Here is a 15,874-nt window from a genome sequence, read left to right as displayed (position 1 = left end):
AGCTGCGATTCATATGTTCCCTGCAGCAGCGTTTGCTGCAGAGAAAATATGAATAATAGTGTTTAAAATAAAGATCTATGTGTCCGCCGCCCTCCCACCCCCTGTGCGCCCCCCCCCCCCGCTGTTCTGAAAATACTTACCCGCCTCCCTCGCTGCTTCCTGGTCTGGCCGCGGCTTCTAGTGTATGCGGTCACGTGGGGCCGATCATTTACAGTCATGAATATGTGGCTCCACCTCCCATAGGGGCGGAGCCGACTATTCATGATTGTAAATGAGCGGCCCCACGTGACCGCATACAGTAGGAGGCGCGGGGCAGAGAGGAAGGAGTGACAGCCAACGTGGGAGCGGGTGAGTATTTTTAGGACAGCGGGGGGGCGCACAGGGGGTGGGAGGGCGGCGGACACATAGATCTTTATTTTAAACACTATTATTCATATTTTCTCTGCAGCAAACGCTGCTGCAGGGAACATATGAATGGCAGCTTCAGCACCATGTGGGGGGGACAGCGCTTACTGTAGCGCTGTCTCCTGCACGCACACGGACCCCAGATGGAGAACGTCCATGTGAGGTCCGTGTTTTACACGGACCCATTGACTCTATTGGGTCCGTGTAATCCGTGCGCTCCCACGAACACTGACATGTCTCCGTGTTTGGCACACGGAGACACGGTCCGCAAAAAATCAATGACATCTGAACAGATGCATTGATTTTTATGGGTCTACGTGTGTCAGTGTCTCCGGTACGTGAGGAAACTGTCACCTCACGTACCGGAGCCACTGACGTGTGAAACCGGCCTAAGGTAGCTTACATCTCTGTAAATCTCTCGTAGTGCTGTCATGGGAGTCCGAATAAAGCATTAAGCTACTTACGGGTAGCGGCATTTTTCGGAGGCCCATGACAGCACCCTTAGTTTCCTCCCTATTCACGTGGGGGTTGCACTTCCTAATTTGTATATAGTGTGACATGTAGATCTCACGTATGACTTCTAGCTACAATTTAATAGAATATTTTCGTTTTCAAAATGTATATAATGTATATTTGTATGCCACTAACCTCGGTAGTCCTCTCAAGGCTCTGAAATACAACTGATGCATGGGAGAGGTGCCGCCCTTTTTGTATCTGTAGGTTTCCTGTTCCTTAAGGGCGGATCCCCTCTCTCGTAGTGCTGTCATGGGCCTCCGAAAAATGCCGCTACCCGTAAGTAGCTTAATGCTATCGCATGCAGTAAATGTGACTGCGGTTTGCTAGTTAATATCGGTCAGCTTTCTTTAGGGGCTGTGCACAGGGTTCCCTGAATTTATATAAATAGTGCAAGCCTTCTAGCCCCTGCTGCTCACTGTACCTGACTATCTGATTGACATTCAGGTTTTTTAGCATATTTACTATAAATATGTATAATTAAAGGATATTAATAATTTTTCAACTCAAAAATATGTGCTAAATTCAATTTTGTCAAGAGATATTTTCTCAGCATGCTTTTTTGTCAGGCTTAATATATGAAAGAATGTATGTATTACCTTATGCTTTCTTGCTACCATTAAGAATTTTTCTACTCCTATCTGCCATTATATAATTGATTTTCAAGGTGATGAGGCATTGTTTTATCTTTTGTATTGTGTGTGTCAATAAAGTTATAACTTTTTATCCCAAAAAATATAACACTTCTTGATTCAGCGTGTAGTTTAATAATTACCTAGCGGATCAGTATGTTTGATAATATCATAGTAGTGCAGTATATATTATAAATCATGGTCTCCTTTGCGGTTTAATCTATAGCTCAGTTTCAGAGGAGTGCCAAGATGGCAGTGTTGTAGCTGCTACGGTACCCATTGCCACCCAACGATTGCATCTCAGGGGGACAACGGAGTTGTCACAAGAGCAGTGACATCATGTAAATGCCATTGTACTGTAAGTGACTGACAGCAGCATCTAAATGGTTAACAGCCACTTTCAGAACTTAGTTGTTAGGCTACTTTCACACTAGCGTCGGGAAAGACCCGTCGCTGTGCGTCGGGCCGACGTTCCCGACGCTAGCGTGGTCTCCGCCGCACAACGGGGGCAGCGGATGTATTTTTCCAACGCATCTGCTGTCCCATTGTGAGGTGCGGGGAAGTGCGGGGAGGTGGGGGCGGAGTTCCGGCCGCGCATGCGCGGTCGGAAAAAGCGGACCGTCGGGAGCAAAAAACGTTACATGTAAGGTTTTTTTCTCCTGACGGTCCGCTAACACACGCCCAAGCATCGCAAAACGGACGCGACGTTTGGCAATGCTTCGCAAATGCGTCGCTAATGCGTCGCTAATGTTAGTCTATGACGAAAAAACGTATCCAGCAAGAACTTTTGCTGGATGCGTATTTTCGGCAAAACGACGCATTTGCGACGTATTGCAGTTAACGCTAGTGTGAAAGTAGCCTTAGAGACAAAGGCCATCTATATAACATAGCCAGTATCTGCCACAAATCTGCAGCTTCGGAGCCTTCTCCATACACAATCACCCCAGCGTAGAATGTACAATTATGTTTATATGGGCAAAAAGGTTATAATATCATGACTGCCAAAAAACTATAAAATCAATGTAGGACTTTTATTTATAACTTTATATTTCACTTTTAAAGTAAGTCTTGGATAGGACAGTGTTCACTACCTGCTTACCCTTTGGTGATTTGGTGTGGACCTTTCTCTTTTATCTTTGCACAAGTGTTCACTAACTGCCCCTAATAAGAAAACAGAGAGATCTCACTCATACAATCACACGATATAACATACAATACATATGGAATTCGCAGCCGAATCAATTTGGATTTGCCAATGATGTGTGGCAAACTCTATGACTTAAAAATTTCTCGTAAACAGATTTGTTATTAATGAAGATAATTGCAGATTTGTCTCTCATTTTATGTAGATTTCCGAATTGAATAAATCTTGTTTTAAGGTTTTTATTCAATAAAACAATAAAAATACCAAAGGGTAAAATACTTTTTTTCCCCTGACATCTGTACATATCTGCACTTACATTCCTGCAATTAGCTTCTTGTTCTGTCAACATAGTGTTGACTACGGTAATTCTTGAAGTTAATAGCAGAATTGTGAATGCAGCTCTAGGTGTTTAATACAGGCCACAACTCAAGATCTTTGGGATGGAAAAAAAACAAAGTATTTGTCAACTTTTAATGTCAACAACATTAATTATATGGTGCAAATACTATGTTAGAAGACAATGCTATGGTTTAAGTGGTAAGTTCTTACAAGCATTTGTTGTCTTCATATAGGCCGTTGCCACATTCTTGTATTCATTTGCATTGTGAAAACAGTTATTTTCTCCTTGGACATGTCTTGCCGTTTCAATAGTAGAGTTGATTTCTATAAAAAAAAATGAGAATTTGTTAGTAATACATCCATATCTAAAAATGTTACAAAGCTAAATTCACAGCCGTAAAGGGATCAAGGCAATTAAGAGGCCCAAACTCATCTTTTTACTACGACCATTCAGTAACCAAAAAGTTGCAGAAAAAGAACCATAACATTTTCCTTCTAAAATAAAAAGGTCCAATTTAATTGAAAATGACAACCTAGGTCTCATCATGGTGCCCGTTATTTCACATAAATGTAATACCCGATACCCCCAATATGCTGTCTGCCTTTTTCATGGATCCACAACATTTTTGATAAGGGCACGAGAGGCTACATAAAAGTTGTATTCTGCTTCATGTCTAAATCTTTAGGCTGTAGGAAGCCTTGGGAATAGATCAAGGTTAATGGACACAAAAGGGAGTTTAGTGGCACTGACCATTTGCGTATATGGCACGTAGATATGACTGATGGCAGCTCTGGCTGTGAACTGGTACTACTCATCTTTAATGCAAAAATTCTGAAAGTAGAAACAGCAAGTCGTACTGAATTCAGTTACTAATATAGGAAAGGGGTCGGGTGGAACGTGTATTCAATGCAAAATTGCCCTTTGGTGCCCAACCACATTATTTTTTTCTTAGATTTCCCAGAACACATGTTTGGGCAGAAGGCTATCTTTTATTGCTTAGAAAAATTAATTTTCGCTTCCTTCACATATAGTATTTTTTCCTGCTATTTTTGGGGGTGCTTTCATAAAAATGCCATGACATTTGTGCATTGTTTTACAGGCATATTTTGTGGTGGCAGTTTTCCCGTTTTTCACCCCCAAAAAGAAATCTTATATATGTTCCAAAATGATGCTATTAACCGCTTAAAAGGGCGGTACAATCCTAAAGGTTGACATTTTGGGCAAGTGGTGCGCCCATGCACACAGCAAATTCAAATGTGTTGATTTAGTTTTTTACACTTTTTACACTTTGCTATTTACATTTAGAAAAATGCGGGATTATTTAAACTTTCATAATTAATTTTTTTTTACACGTTTAATCGTTTCTTTATGTATATTATACCTGTGACCTCTTGACTGTCCATGCAATACACTTCAATATTAAAGGACTGATCAGTATTGTAAAATTACTGGTCTTCTATGAAGCCAATAGGTGTAATACCACAGGAGAAATAGAAGTTTTCGCAAAGCCTCTGGTTGCCATGGCAATCATGTCACACAAGGGGCTACTGGGCTCGGCAGTGGTGGCCGCCATGTTGGAGGAATATTAATTGGTGTAAAACCTGACAGAGGCATTTAAGGTTTAGCAGATGTGATTGGATCTAGTTCCAATAACATCAGTTACTCTCAGGTGCCAAGTATCTAACACAACAGGCACCCACGCTGTCCCCGAATCCGCTCCATGCAGTTACAGCACATGCCCACCATACATGTATGGCAGCTTTGCTAAAAATACAATTACAAAAACAAATAAAATTTGAAAAACAATAAATCCTCATATAGGTATGCCGACTGAAAGAATAAACAGCTATGGTTCTAGGAACACAGAGTTAAAATAAAAAGAAAAAAATGTAGCTGTGTCTTTGCTGTGTTCATTACTCAGATATACGCACATGGTCAAAATTGTTTGTACCCCTCGTTTAATGATAGAAAAACCCACAACTGGGGGTTTGTATGTGGGGGAGACAGGGCAAAAGCTTAGAGCAAGAATGAATTCTCATCTCCACACAAAAAGAGAAAAAAGAATGGATCTACCTGTGGCAATACATTTTTGTCTCCCTAATCATAGCATTATGGACATGAAATTACTTGTATTTAAAGGTAACTTCAAATCTCAGAGAGACAGAAGAGTTTGGGAGTATAAGCTGATGATGACCTTTGACACTCTCAGTGCAGGAATAAATGTGTCGCATGGATTTATGTATTTTTACATCAACAAAGGAATTTCACTTGTGGGGTCATCATAACATAGAACCAGACCCCAATCAGAGGACAATAAAACATTCACACTCCTTATCTATGAACTGTCCCAATGTTTATGGACATAACTGTTTACCACTCACATAATGGTAATTCTGCTTCACATCACCTGTCTTGTCTATGGCATTTTTCTGTGCAGTGTTACATAAATATGTGATTCTTCAGAATTTCTATTAGTCTATGCCTGATGAAGAGACCTGAGTAGTCTCAAAAGCTTGCAATTTGTTACCATCTTCTCAGTTAGCCATTAAAAGGTATTAACCACTGAGGACTCTCAATTCTAAATATTTTTCTAAAAAAAAAAAATAAAACTCATGAAATAGGCCTGGACAGAAATGATGGTATCCCTGAAAAGAAGGTGACAAAAGGGACATGCTAAATCAAGATGTGTCCACTAGCTAGCATCACAGGTGTCTGAGTGGGCCTGTATATAGGGCTACAGATACTCTCTGTGCTGTTTGGTGACATGGTGTGTATCACACTCAACATGGACCAGAGGAAGCGAAGGAAAGAGTTGTCTCAGGAGATTAGAAAGAAAATTATAGACAAACATGTTAAAGGTAAAAGTTACAAGACCATCTCCAAGCAGCTTGATGTTCCTGTGACTACAGTTGCACATATTATTCAGAAATGTAAGATCCATGGGACTGTACACAACCTCCCTGCACATGGCCGGTAACAAAAGAGCCCAGAAAAGTTCTAAACAGATTAAAGGTGAACTTCAAGCTCAAGGAACATTAGTGTCAGATTGCACCATCCATCGTGGTATAAGCCAAAGTGGACTTCATGGGAGACGGCCAAGGAGGACACCATTGTTAAAAAAAAATCATAAAAAAACAGACTGGAATTTGCCAAACTACATGTTGACAAGCCATAAAGCTTCTGGGAGAATGTCCTATGGATAGATGAGACAAAAATGGAACTTTTTGGCAAGGCACATCAGCTCTATGTTCACAGATGGAAAAATGAAGTGTATCAAGAAAAGAACACTGTCCCTACTGTGAAACATGGAGGAGGCTCTGTTATGTTCTGGGGCTGCTTTGCTGCATCTGGCACAGGGTGTCCAGAATCTGTGCAGGGTATAATGAAATCTCAAGACTATCAAGGGATTCTAGAGAGAAATGTGCTGCCCAGTGTCAGAAAGCTTGGTCTCAGTCGCAGGTCATGGGTCTTGCAACAGGATAATGACCCAAAACCCACAGCTAAAAACACCCAAGAATGGTTAAGAGGAAAACATTGAACTATTTTGAAGTGGCCTTCTATGAGCCCTGACCTAAATGCTATTAAGCATCTTTGAAAAGAACTGAAACATGCTGTCTGGAAAAAGCAACCTTCAAACACGAGACAACTGGAGAAGTTTGCTCTTGAGGAGTGGGCCAAAATACCTGTCGAGAGGTGCAGAAGTCTCATTGACAGTTACAGGAATCATTTTATTGCAGTGATTGCCTCAAAAGGTTGTGTAACAAAATCTTAAGTTAAGGGTACCATCATTTCTGTCCAGGCCTATTTCATGAGTTTTATTTTTTTTTTTAATTCTGTGGAAGCTTGGTTGAAAAGCAATGTCTGACTTTCATTTGTTCATTTCCATAGATCTTTTAATTATATTATTACTTTTGTCAGATTCAAGTTATTTATGTGACCATTGTGGGTTTTTCTGTCATTAAACAAGGGGTACCAACAATTTTGACCACGTGTGTAGATGTGACCTGATGCGGTTAACTAGCAATATATACAAACCTGTGACTTTATTGTCCAGTAACTGGTCCCTGTTCTTCTTGGAGTCAGCTGAGGCTGGTCTTTGGATACTATGCCGAGACCTGTAAAAGAGAGTTAAAAATACTGAACCCTGTGTAAATTTAGAAGTGAGAAACAGAGCATGATGGGGTGATAAGCAATGGAGGAAGTGTGGGTAAGTGCTGGTTAAACTCCCCTGGTGGAGTAGGCATGAAGAAAGACAGCTGCTGCTGCCCCGTGGATAGTAGATACATCCTCCAGGAGATATTGGATCCAGTTTGATGAACACGTAGGTGGGCTGCACTGCCGGAGTAAATCAATTCTTCATAAATGATGATGAGGAAAAGGTTTTTTATTCACAACGCGTTTCAACACCATACCAGAGTCTTTTGCAAGTGAAAAAAAATGTCATGACATTTGTTTTTTTCACTTGAAAAAGATGCCAATATGGTGTTGAAACACGTTGTGAATAAAAAGTATTTTTCTCATCATCATTTATGAAGAATTTATTTACTCCTGCAGTGCAGTCCATCTACGTGTTCATCCAACTGGATCCAAATACTGAACACTGAATCTCACAGCCATTTTACCTTTAGATGTGCTACTGGTCAAAAACATTATTTAAATCTTGCTTTAAGAGGATAGACATACTTCCTCCCTTTCCCAGCAGAAATGACAGAAAGTGCTTGTAGTATTTTTCAATATGTGCCGTATTTCATTAGTGTGGATGCAATTGCAGCGCCCCAGAGTCCTGGTCGTTGCAGTACTGACGCTCCGCGCCGCTAAGGGGAGTGATGGTACGTCTGATGGCACTTAAGGAGTTCACCTGACCAGGTATCACAGACACCAATACACTTCACAGTCTGGCCTCCAGGGGGAGCAAAGGGTACTATGTATTAGGCCACTCCTCACAATCTGGTAAAACTGGGGGTTGGATAGGAAGTTAGTTAGAAGCTGACTGGGTTGGAACCAGGCAACATCCTGTGGCAGGGGGTGTTGCAGGGGAAAGATTCAGGGGGGTCCCTGTCAGGGGTGGGATCCTGACAGAGGCCTAGCGAAAAAGACAGAGCATTAAGGAACCGTGCCTGCACGACATTGCGGCGGTATCTCAAGAAAGGACAAGAAGCGAGGTTTATTGTGGAGAGTGAGAAACGAGATCACAGCAAAAAGGAGATAACACCAGTAGGAGTCGTGCCGTAAGATCGAGGCAACATCCTACTGAGGCGCGTAGCCGGTGGCCGGAACGCCGAGGAAGTATTGGGCTCCAAGCATTACTTCAAACCAACGGCAGGACAGTTAATTATAGGTTGACTGTCTCACCTAAATCACCTAAGCAGACATAGGGGGCAACTGTGGGAGAGGCGCGTCACTAGGGTCCCGGAAGAACTCCAGGCCTACCCGTCATACGGGTGCGTCCTAGCCATATCATCTGGGGGACGGAGAAGAACATCAGAACAGATATAAGTTGTGAGAGAAGAACATCAGAAACAGGCACAACAGTTGTGAGGACTATCCCGTGGTGCTCAGCAGGGAAGGACTACAACACACAGGCGCTAGAAGGTAGGCTACTGATTTCCACCTGCAAAGGGAACTCTGGATGTGCCTTCGGACCGGCCGGTCTCAGCCAGCCCTGTTAACAGTACTCTGGATTGAGGATCCTGAAGCCTTCAGTAAAGAGGTAAAGAGACTGCAACCCTGTGTCCTCGTTATTCATCGCGCCTCACACCACGCACCACCATCACACCTTTTATTGGACGCCCCTTAGCAGGGTCACGGACCGGGTCTAGCCACCATGACAACCCCAGGACTCAGACAGAGAGGCCCGGTACCGAGTACCCCGCGGCCCTGCGTCTGGGGGCGCTCCACAATCAAGTCCCCACAAAATTATGGAGATGTGGTGTCCAGTAAGTGGGATTAAAGCTGAAGTCTGCTCTCCTTTTACAAAATATGGAATGATAACAAAGAAATCTTACTGGTATGCTCTGAACTGCTATTATATATTTCGGATTTATGACTTTTCCTGCTGGAGATACGTAAAGCTGAGCAACAATTTAAGCATATTTGAACCACTTAATAGGATTTGTAAAGAATCTTGAAAACTGACTATGCTATTAAACAGCCAGTCGCACACGTGCCCATAGCTCAGTTAGTTTAACATGAATTGGGAAAGCAAGTAGACCCTTTTTTTCTAATCATGTTCATAACCTTTCAAGAGGACCTTTCACTAGTTTTCACTCAACTATGCTATATTTTATACAGGAGATGCAGAGATCAGAGCTGTCTGTCATTACATGGCTCACAGGGGAAATCATGTTCTTCTGATCTTCTGGGGGCTTGTTTTTTTTCCCATGACACCTCCTACTTATGATTGGTCAACATCAAAGCTCTCAGAGAAGAATTTCTGGTAATGTCCCCCTGGGGCTTATCATAAATTATAACCTAAACTTTACAAGCTAACATCTTCGCAACAGTGATGAAGTCATGTATTTTTGTGCTCTGAAAATCTCCAGCGTTTCAGAGAAGGCATACTTTGGGGATCGGGGACTATGAGTCTTGGTTGATTAATCTAACGTTGGACCCCGAAAACTTGTTCACACCTCGCTCATCTTAGACTGACAGGTTTCTCTCTATACAAATCCATAGGTAGAGACCAGTCAATCTAGGAGTGCAGAGTAGGTAGAAGCCGCTAGGGACTTGTCTCAGATTAGTTCTTAACCTCTTCCCAACCTTGGATGTTATCACAGCTGACACCGCTCTCACTGCAAGAAATAGTGCCCACTCCGCTCCCGGGCAGTTTAACCCGATTGTAACCCGATTGTAATATTTAAAGGGCAAGCAGAGGGAGGGGGCCCCATCTACCCTCCGATCTTTGCCATGGTGACCGATGTTGTCATGACAACATCTGTCTCACCAGACTATTGCAAGCTCCTTAGACCATGCACAGATCATAGTCTAAAGGGCTTGTGTCAGTGCAGCATTGACAGTTATAAGCCATTTCAATGGTTTATATCAATGATCAGGCTGCTGAAAGTCAAAGTCCCATAGAAGGAATAAGATAACAAGTAAAAAAAAATTGTAAAAACATATATTTTTAAATAATTAGAAAATAAAAATAATGTATACAGTTGTGCTCAAAAGTTTACATACCCCGGCAGAATTCTTGATTTCTTTGCCTTTTTTCAGAGAATATAAATGATAACACCAAAACTTTTCTCCACTCATGGTTAGTGGTTGAGTGAAGCCATTTAATGACAACTCAAAACATCCAAATGACCTTGATCAAAAGTTCACATACCCCATTTCTTAATACCGTGTATTGACCTCTCTAACATCAATGACAGCTTGAAGTCTTTTGTGGTAGCTGTGAATGAGGTTCTTTATTTTCTCAGATGGTAAAGCTGCCCCCTCTTCTTGGCAAAAAGCCTCCATTTCCTGTAATTTCCTGGGCTGTGTAGCATGAACTGTGAGCTTAAGATCTCCCAGAGTGGCTCAATGATATTGAGGTCAGGAGACTGAGATGGCCGCTCCAGAACCTTCACTTTGTTCTGCTGTAGCCAATGACAGGTCGACTTGGCCTTGTGTTTTGGATCATTGTCATGTTGGAACGTCCAAGTGCGTCCCATGCTCAGATTCCTGGCTAATGAGTGCAAATTTGCCTCTAGTATTTGCTGAAAATGTGCTGCATTCATCTTTCCTTCAGCTTTGATCAAGTTTCCTATGCCTTTGTAGCTCACACATCCCCAAAACATCAACGATCCACCTCTGTGCTTTGCAGTAGGAATGGTGTTCTTTTCATCATAGGCCTTGTTGACCTCTCTCAAAATGTAGCGTTTATGTTTGTGGACAAAAAGTTCAATTTTGGTCTCATCACTCCAAATTACCTTGTTCCAGAAGTTTTGAGGTTTGTCTCTGTGCTGTTTTGCGTATTGTAGGTGAGATACTTTGTGGCATTTGCGCAGTCATGGCTTTTTTGTGGCGACTCGACCATGCAGCCCATTTTTTTTCAAGTACCTTCTTATTGTGCATCTTAAAAAAGCCACACCACTAGTTTTCAGAGAGTCCTGTATTTCAGCCGATGTTATTTGTGGATTTTTATTTGCATCCTGAACAATTTTCCTGGCAGTTGTGAATGACAGTTTTGTTGGCCTACCTGACCGTGGTTTTGTTTTTACTGAGCCCCTGATTTTCCATTTGTTAATCACAGTTTGAACGCTGCTGACTGGCATTATAAATTCCTTGGATATCTTTTTCTATCCCTTTCCTGTTTTATACAGTTCAGTTACCTTTTCCCGTAGATCTGTTGACAATTCTTTTGTTTTCCCCATGACTCACAATCCAGAAATGTCAGTGGCTGGATGAAAGATGCAAGAGTCTGTCTGGATCCAGAAACTCACTCAGCATTTATGCACACACACTGATTACAAGCAAACAGGTCACAGGAGAGGATGTTACCTTCACTAGCCATTCACACCCATTTGTGTCAACTTCTGTGCATGTTATCAGGCCAAAATCACTAGGGTATGAGAACTTTTGGATGTTTTGGGTTGTCATTCTGATTTAAATAGAGAAAACACAGTAGTTTGACAATAAATGGCTTCACTCAACCACTAACCATGAGTGGAGAAAAAGTGTTGGTGTTATCATTCATATTCTCTGAAAAAAGGCCAATAAAGCAAAAATTCTTCAAGAGTATGTAAACTTTTGAGCACAACTGTATATATTTATACTTTATATTTTTGCAGACCCGTTGAAGAGCAAGCACTGCGCGAAACGGCCGTCGTCTCCTCCTGCTCGCCTTCCCCTGGCCCTGAAGTTTTATTCATGAAGATTCAATAAAGCTGTCTTTCGAGATCGGTGAGTGCATTCTGCTTTTTTCTTCTCTTCATACTATGGTATATATTTATATATTGTGCCTATAAATTTCTATTTTTATGTACAAAAAAAGTACACGTTTTGTACTGCCGTGTCTGGAACGACCTTCCCCATAAAACTGTCACCTAGTTAACTCCTTCAGTGAACACCGTAAAAAAAAATATAAAATCAAGAAAATATATAAAAATCAAGGCAAAAACCTATGCTTTTTCATCATACGCTGAACAAAAAGTGGAATAAAACACAACCAAAAAGACAAATAAAAATGGTACCACTGAAAACATCAACTGTCCCACAAAAAATAAGCCACAAGAAAGTTCCATCAGTGGAAAAATAAAAACGTTATAACTTTCAGAATAACGCGATATGCTCTTGCTTCGGGGTGGCCTGTGGGGGGGTCTTCATGTGGTGATCTGATTAGGTATTCATGTGTATGGCTTCTGACAGGTCACTGATCCCTCATTGACCTCCCGTTAGTTTACATAATGAATACTATATATATATACTAGCTGAAGAGCCCGGCGTTGCCTGGTGCTTAGTAACTAACTGTGGTTAGTTATAAGAAATTATAATGATTATCCTCCATCCCATAGTCCCATGCCCATATGCCCATCACACATATCCTCCATCCCATAGTCCTGTGCCCACACACCCATCATACACATCCTCCATCCCATAGTCCCGTGCCCATATACCCATCATACACATCCTCCATTCCATAGTCCCATGCCCATATACCCATCCTCCATCCCATAATCCCGTGCCCATATACCCATCATACATATCCTCCATCCCATAGTCAAGTGCCCATATACCCAGCACACATCCTCCATGCCATAGTCCCATGCCCATATACCCATCATACACATCCTCCATTCCATAGTCCCATGCCCATATACCCATCCTCCATACCATAATCCCGTGCCCATATACCCATCATACATATCCTCCATCCCATAGTCCCGTGCCCATATACCCATCATGCATCCTCCATCCCATAGTTCCGTGCCCATATACCCTTTATGACATCATCTTCACCATGGCAACCATTCTGACATCATTGTTGCCATGACAACTTATTATGACATCATCGTCACCATGGCAACCATTATGACATAACCATCACCATTACAACCTATTATGACATCATCGTCACCATAGCAACCATTATGACATCACCGTCATTGCAACCTATTATGACATCATTGTCGCCATGGCAACCATTATGACAACATCTTCACCATGGCAACCTTTATGATATCTTTATTGATACACACACATACACTCATTTTTATATATATACTAGATTGTGGCCCGATTCTAACGCATCGGGTATTCTAGAATATGCATGTCCCCGTAGTATATGGACAATGATGATTCCGACTGTGCCCGTCTCTGATTGGTCGAGGCAACCTTTTTGACATCATCATCGCCATGGCAACCATTATGACATCTGCGTTGATACAGTGCCCATTGCTGATTGGTCGAGGCCTGGCAGCCTCGACCAATCAGAGACGCGGGATTCCCATTATGACATCATCGTCGCCATGCTGTGCCCGTCGCTGATTGGTCGAGGCCTGGCGGCCTCGACCATTCAGAGACGCGGGATTTCTACGTCGATACTGTGCCCGTCGCTGATTGGTCGAGGCCCAGGCGGCCTCGACCAATCAGCGAATGAATAAACGGGACAGACAGAGAGAAAAACCCTTAGACAATTATATATATAGATAGATACATATATAAATCACTATGTAAACTAGGGGGCAGGTCACTGTGGGATCATTTTTTATGAACGTATAGGGACATCTAGCTCGTTATAGGATTGTATAATTGACAAATATAGTTCCATTCAATGACTATTGCATATGGAGTAGGTATATATATGCTGTCACCATTATGGAAATAGGGTGGCAATAATAGTCATGATATACTTAATATGGAGAGATCACTATATTGTGTGTTCAGGTATGGGGCCTTAGTAACTATGGCTGGGTGAATATCTTATACCCGAATGTTACAGTTGGTAGAATTAGAATGTTCCCAGAACAGCATTCATGTATTATTAGTCCGGCACCAGACTAACGGATAGGTCTTTTTACAGTCTAAAGCAAATTCCAGGATAAATATTAGTACATTCACCTCACCTTCCTCACTCAGCTTGAGCGCGCACCACGCATGCGCTGCTTCGCACTGGGGTGGGGGACGCTCTAGATGGTGACGCGTTGCCATGGTCGCGGTGCGGGTCAGCTGACCGGCGTCGTGAGACGTGGTGACGCGCATCATGAGCGCCGCACTCCTCAGCAGCGACGCAACATGGCGGCGGCGCGCCACACATAGCTGATGGGAATTAAAATCCAATCCACCGTGTATATAATGAACCACACTTATAGCCTATCCACCTCCTGACGAAGCCACAGGCGTGGAGAAACGCGCGTCGAGGTGTAACAGTGCGGGGCAGATTCTCGGACCAACATGACCACAGGTATTTCACATGCACTATCGCCCTTTTGTCCACATTGGTGATAAGGTTAGACTGAAGGCCCAGTGGGCCTTTTAGGCTTTAGGGCTGGTGCAATATAGGTGCAGTATTCATGGCACATTATACTATAGACTACCTCATTATCTAGTTTATCACATGTATCTGAGGTATTGATATTTTATAACCGGTTCAAGATATAACCTATTGAACGCTGCACCCAGGTCTGGCAGATCTGAGGTTCTGCTCCCGTTATTCTCTGTTTCTGCTGACATTTATCCACAGATGGTTTATTCCATCTGAGTTGTACTCTTCTGTGTATAATATTGATTTAATGAACTTCTGTATTGCGGTTATTTTTAACTATTAAATAAATGTATATTGGAAACTACTCCTCCAATTTGTCTCTCTATTGGTGTTTATTATGATGTGGAGGCATTTTAGTTCCTCCCCTCATTTTGGTTTTTGAAATTGGTATATGAGGCGCCCTCTTTTGGAATATACTTCTAATTTATCTGTGTTTCAGATGCCTCTAATACAGAGTACATGGATTTTAGAAAACGTGATAGAAATTGGATTCCACAATTAGGATCATTATTTGGTAATAAAGTGGATGCGGAAACTGAGAATTGTGATATTAAGGATTTGAAGCTTAACATTAAAGATCTACTCAAAAAACGTACTAAACTGTGGTGGAATAAGGTCACCTTGGAAAACTATCTCCAAAAAGACATTGTCCCAAGAGGTCTAAGGATTCAAATATATCCAACACTTGATGACAGTGACCCCACCTTTACCAACAGATGGGAGGAGACCCTAACCAGGTGTTCACGTACACTGTTGGAATTATTGATTGGTTCCGATCGTAAAGCATTAGAAAGCGTGGAAAGTGAAATAGATATTTTGAAAAATAAAATACAAGCCACCCTATCAGTTGATGAGTGTGCTAAATTTGATAAAGATTTAGAGGGGGACCTCACAAAATGGGAAAAGGAAATACAGGCGACCAAAGTCCGAAAATTTCAACGGGACCTACAGGACTATTCATCTAATCGAGTGTACAGGTGGCAATACCAAAAGACACATCCTAAACCCATTTCACGTTCCTCATCAATCACGTCATCTATATCGGAGGAACAATGTGGAGATCATTTTTTAGGAAGAAGGGGTGGGGCTACAGAGGCACACAGGGTGGATCCAGCCCCGCATACACCCGCAACCCCACTCCCTCCAATGCGCACCCGCACGTACCCCAAGAGACAACACAGGCGAGGGCGGTAAACATGCAGGTAATCAATTTATCTAGTATCCAATTATCTCATGCACAAATTCAGGTGTTGGAAAAAGGTCTTACTTTTGCACCATCGGCAGGTTTCAACTATTTTACTATGGTGAAGGATCTGGAGCTATTTTCCAGAAAATTAGCTTTTAAAAAATATTTTGCTAACCAATCAAAAAAT

General features: G+C 42.0%; 1 protein-coding gene across 3 annotated transcripts in view; it reads right to left on the bottom strand.

Moving 5' to 3' along the window:
* LOC143759897 (uncharacterized) overlaps positions 1-15,874 on the bottom strand; it is a 200,576-nt gene that overhangs the window by 133,905 nt on the left and 50,797 nt on the right. For all 3 annotated transcript variants that reach the window (XR_013212246.1, XM_077248988.1, XM_077248989.1), the window contains 3 exons: positions 7,070-7,149; positions 3,244-3,357; positions 2,650-2,711 (listed from right to left, as the gene is read on the bottom strand). Coding sequence is in view for 2 of the 3 variants with exons in the window: in XM_077248988.1 (XP_077105103.1) it covers positions 2,650-2,711; positions 3,244-3,357; positions 7,070-7,149 (256 nt within the window). In the remaining variant the exon portion in view is untranslated. The remainder of the gene's footprint in view (positions 1-2,649; positions 2,712-3,243; positions 3,358-7,069; positions 7,150-15,874) is intronic.

Source organism: Ranitomeya variabilis, chromosome 1 (genome assembly GCF_051348905.1).
Source record: "Ranitomeya variabilis isolate aRanVar5 chromosome 1, aRanVar5.hap1, whole genome shotgun sequence".
Classification (NCBI taxonomy): Eukaryota; Metazoa; Chordata; class Amphibia; order Anura; family Dendrobatidae; genus Ranitomeya; species Ranitomeya variabilis.
This window is presented reverse-complemented; position numbering and strand designations above follow the sequence as displayed.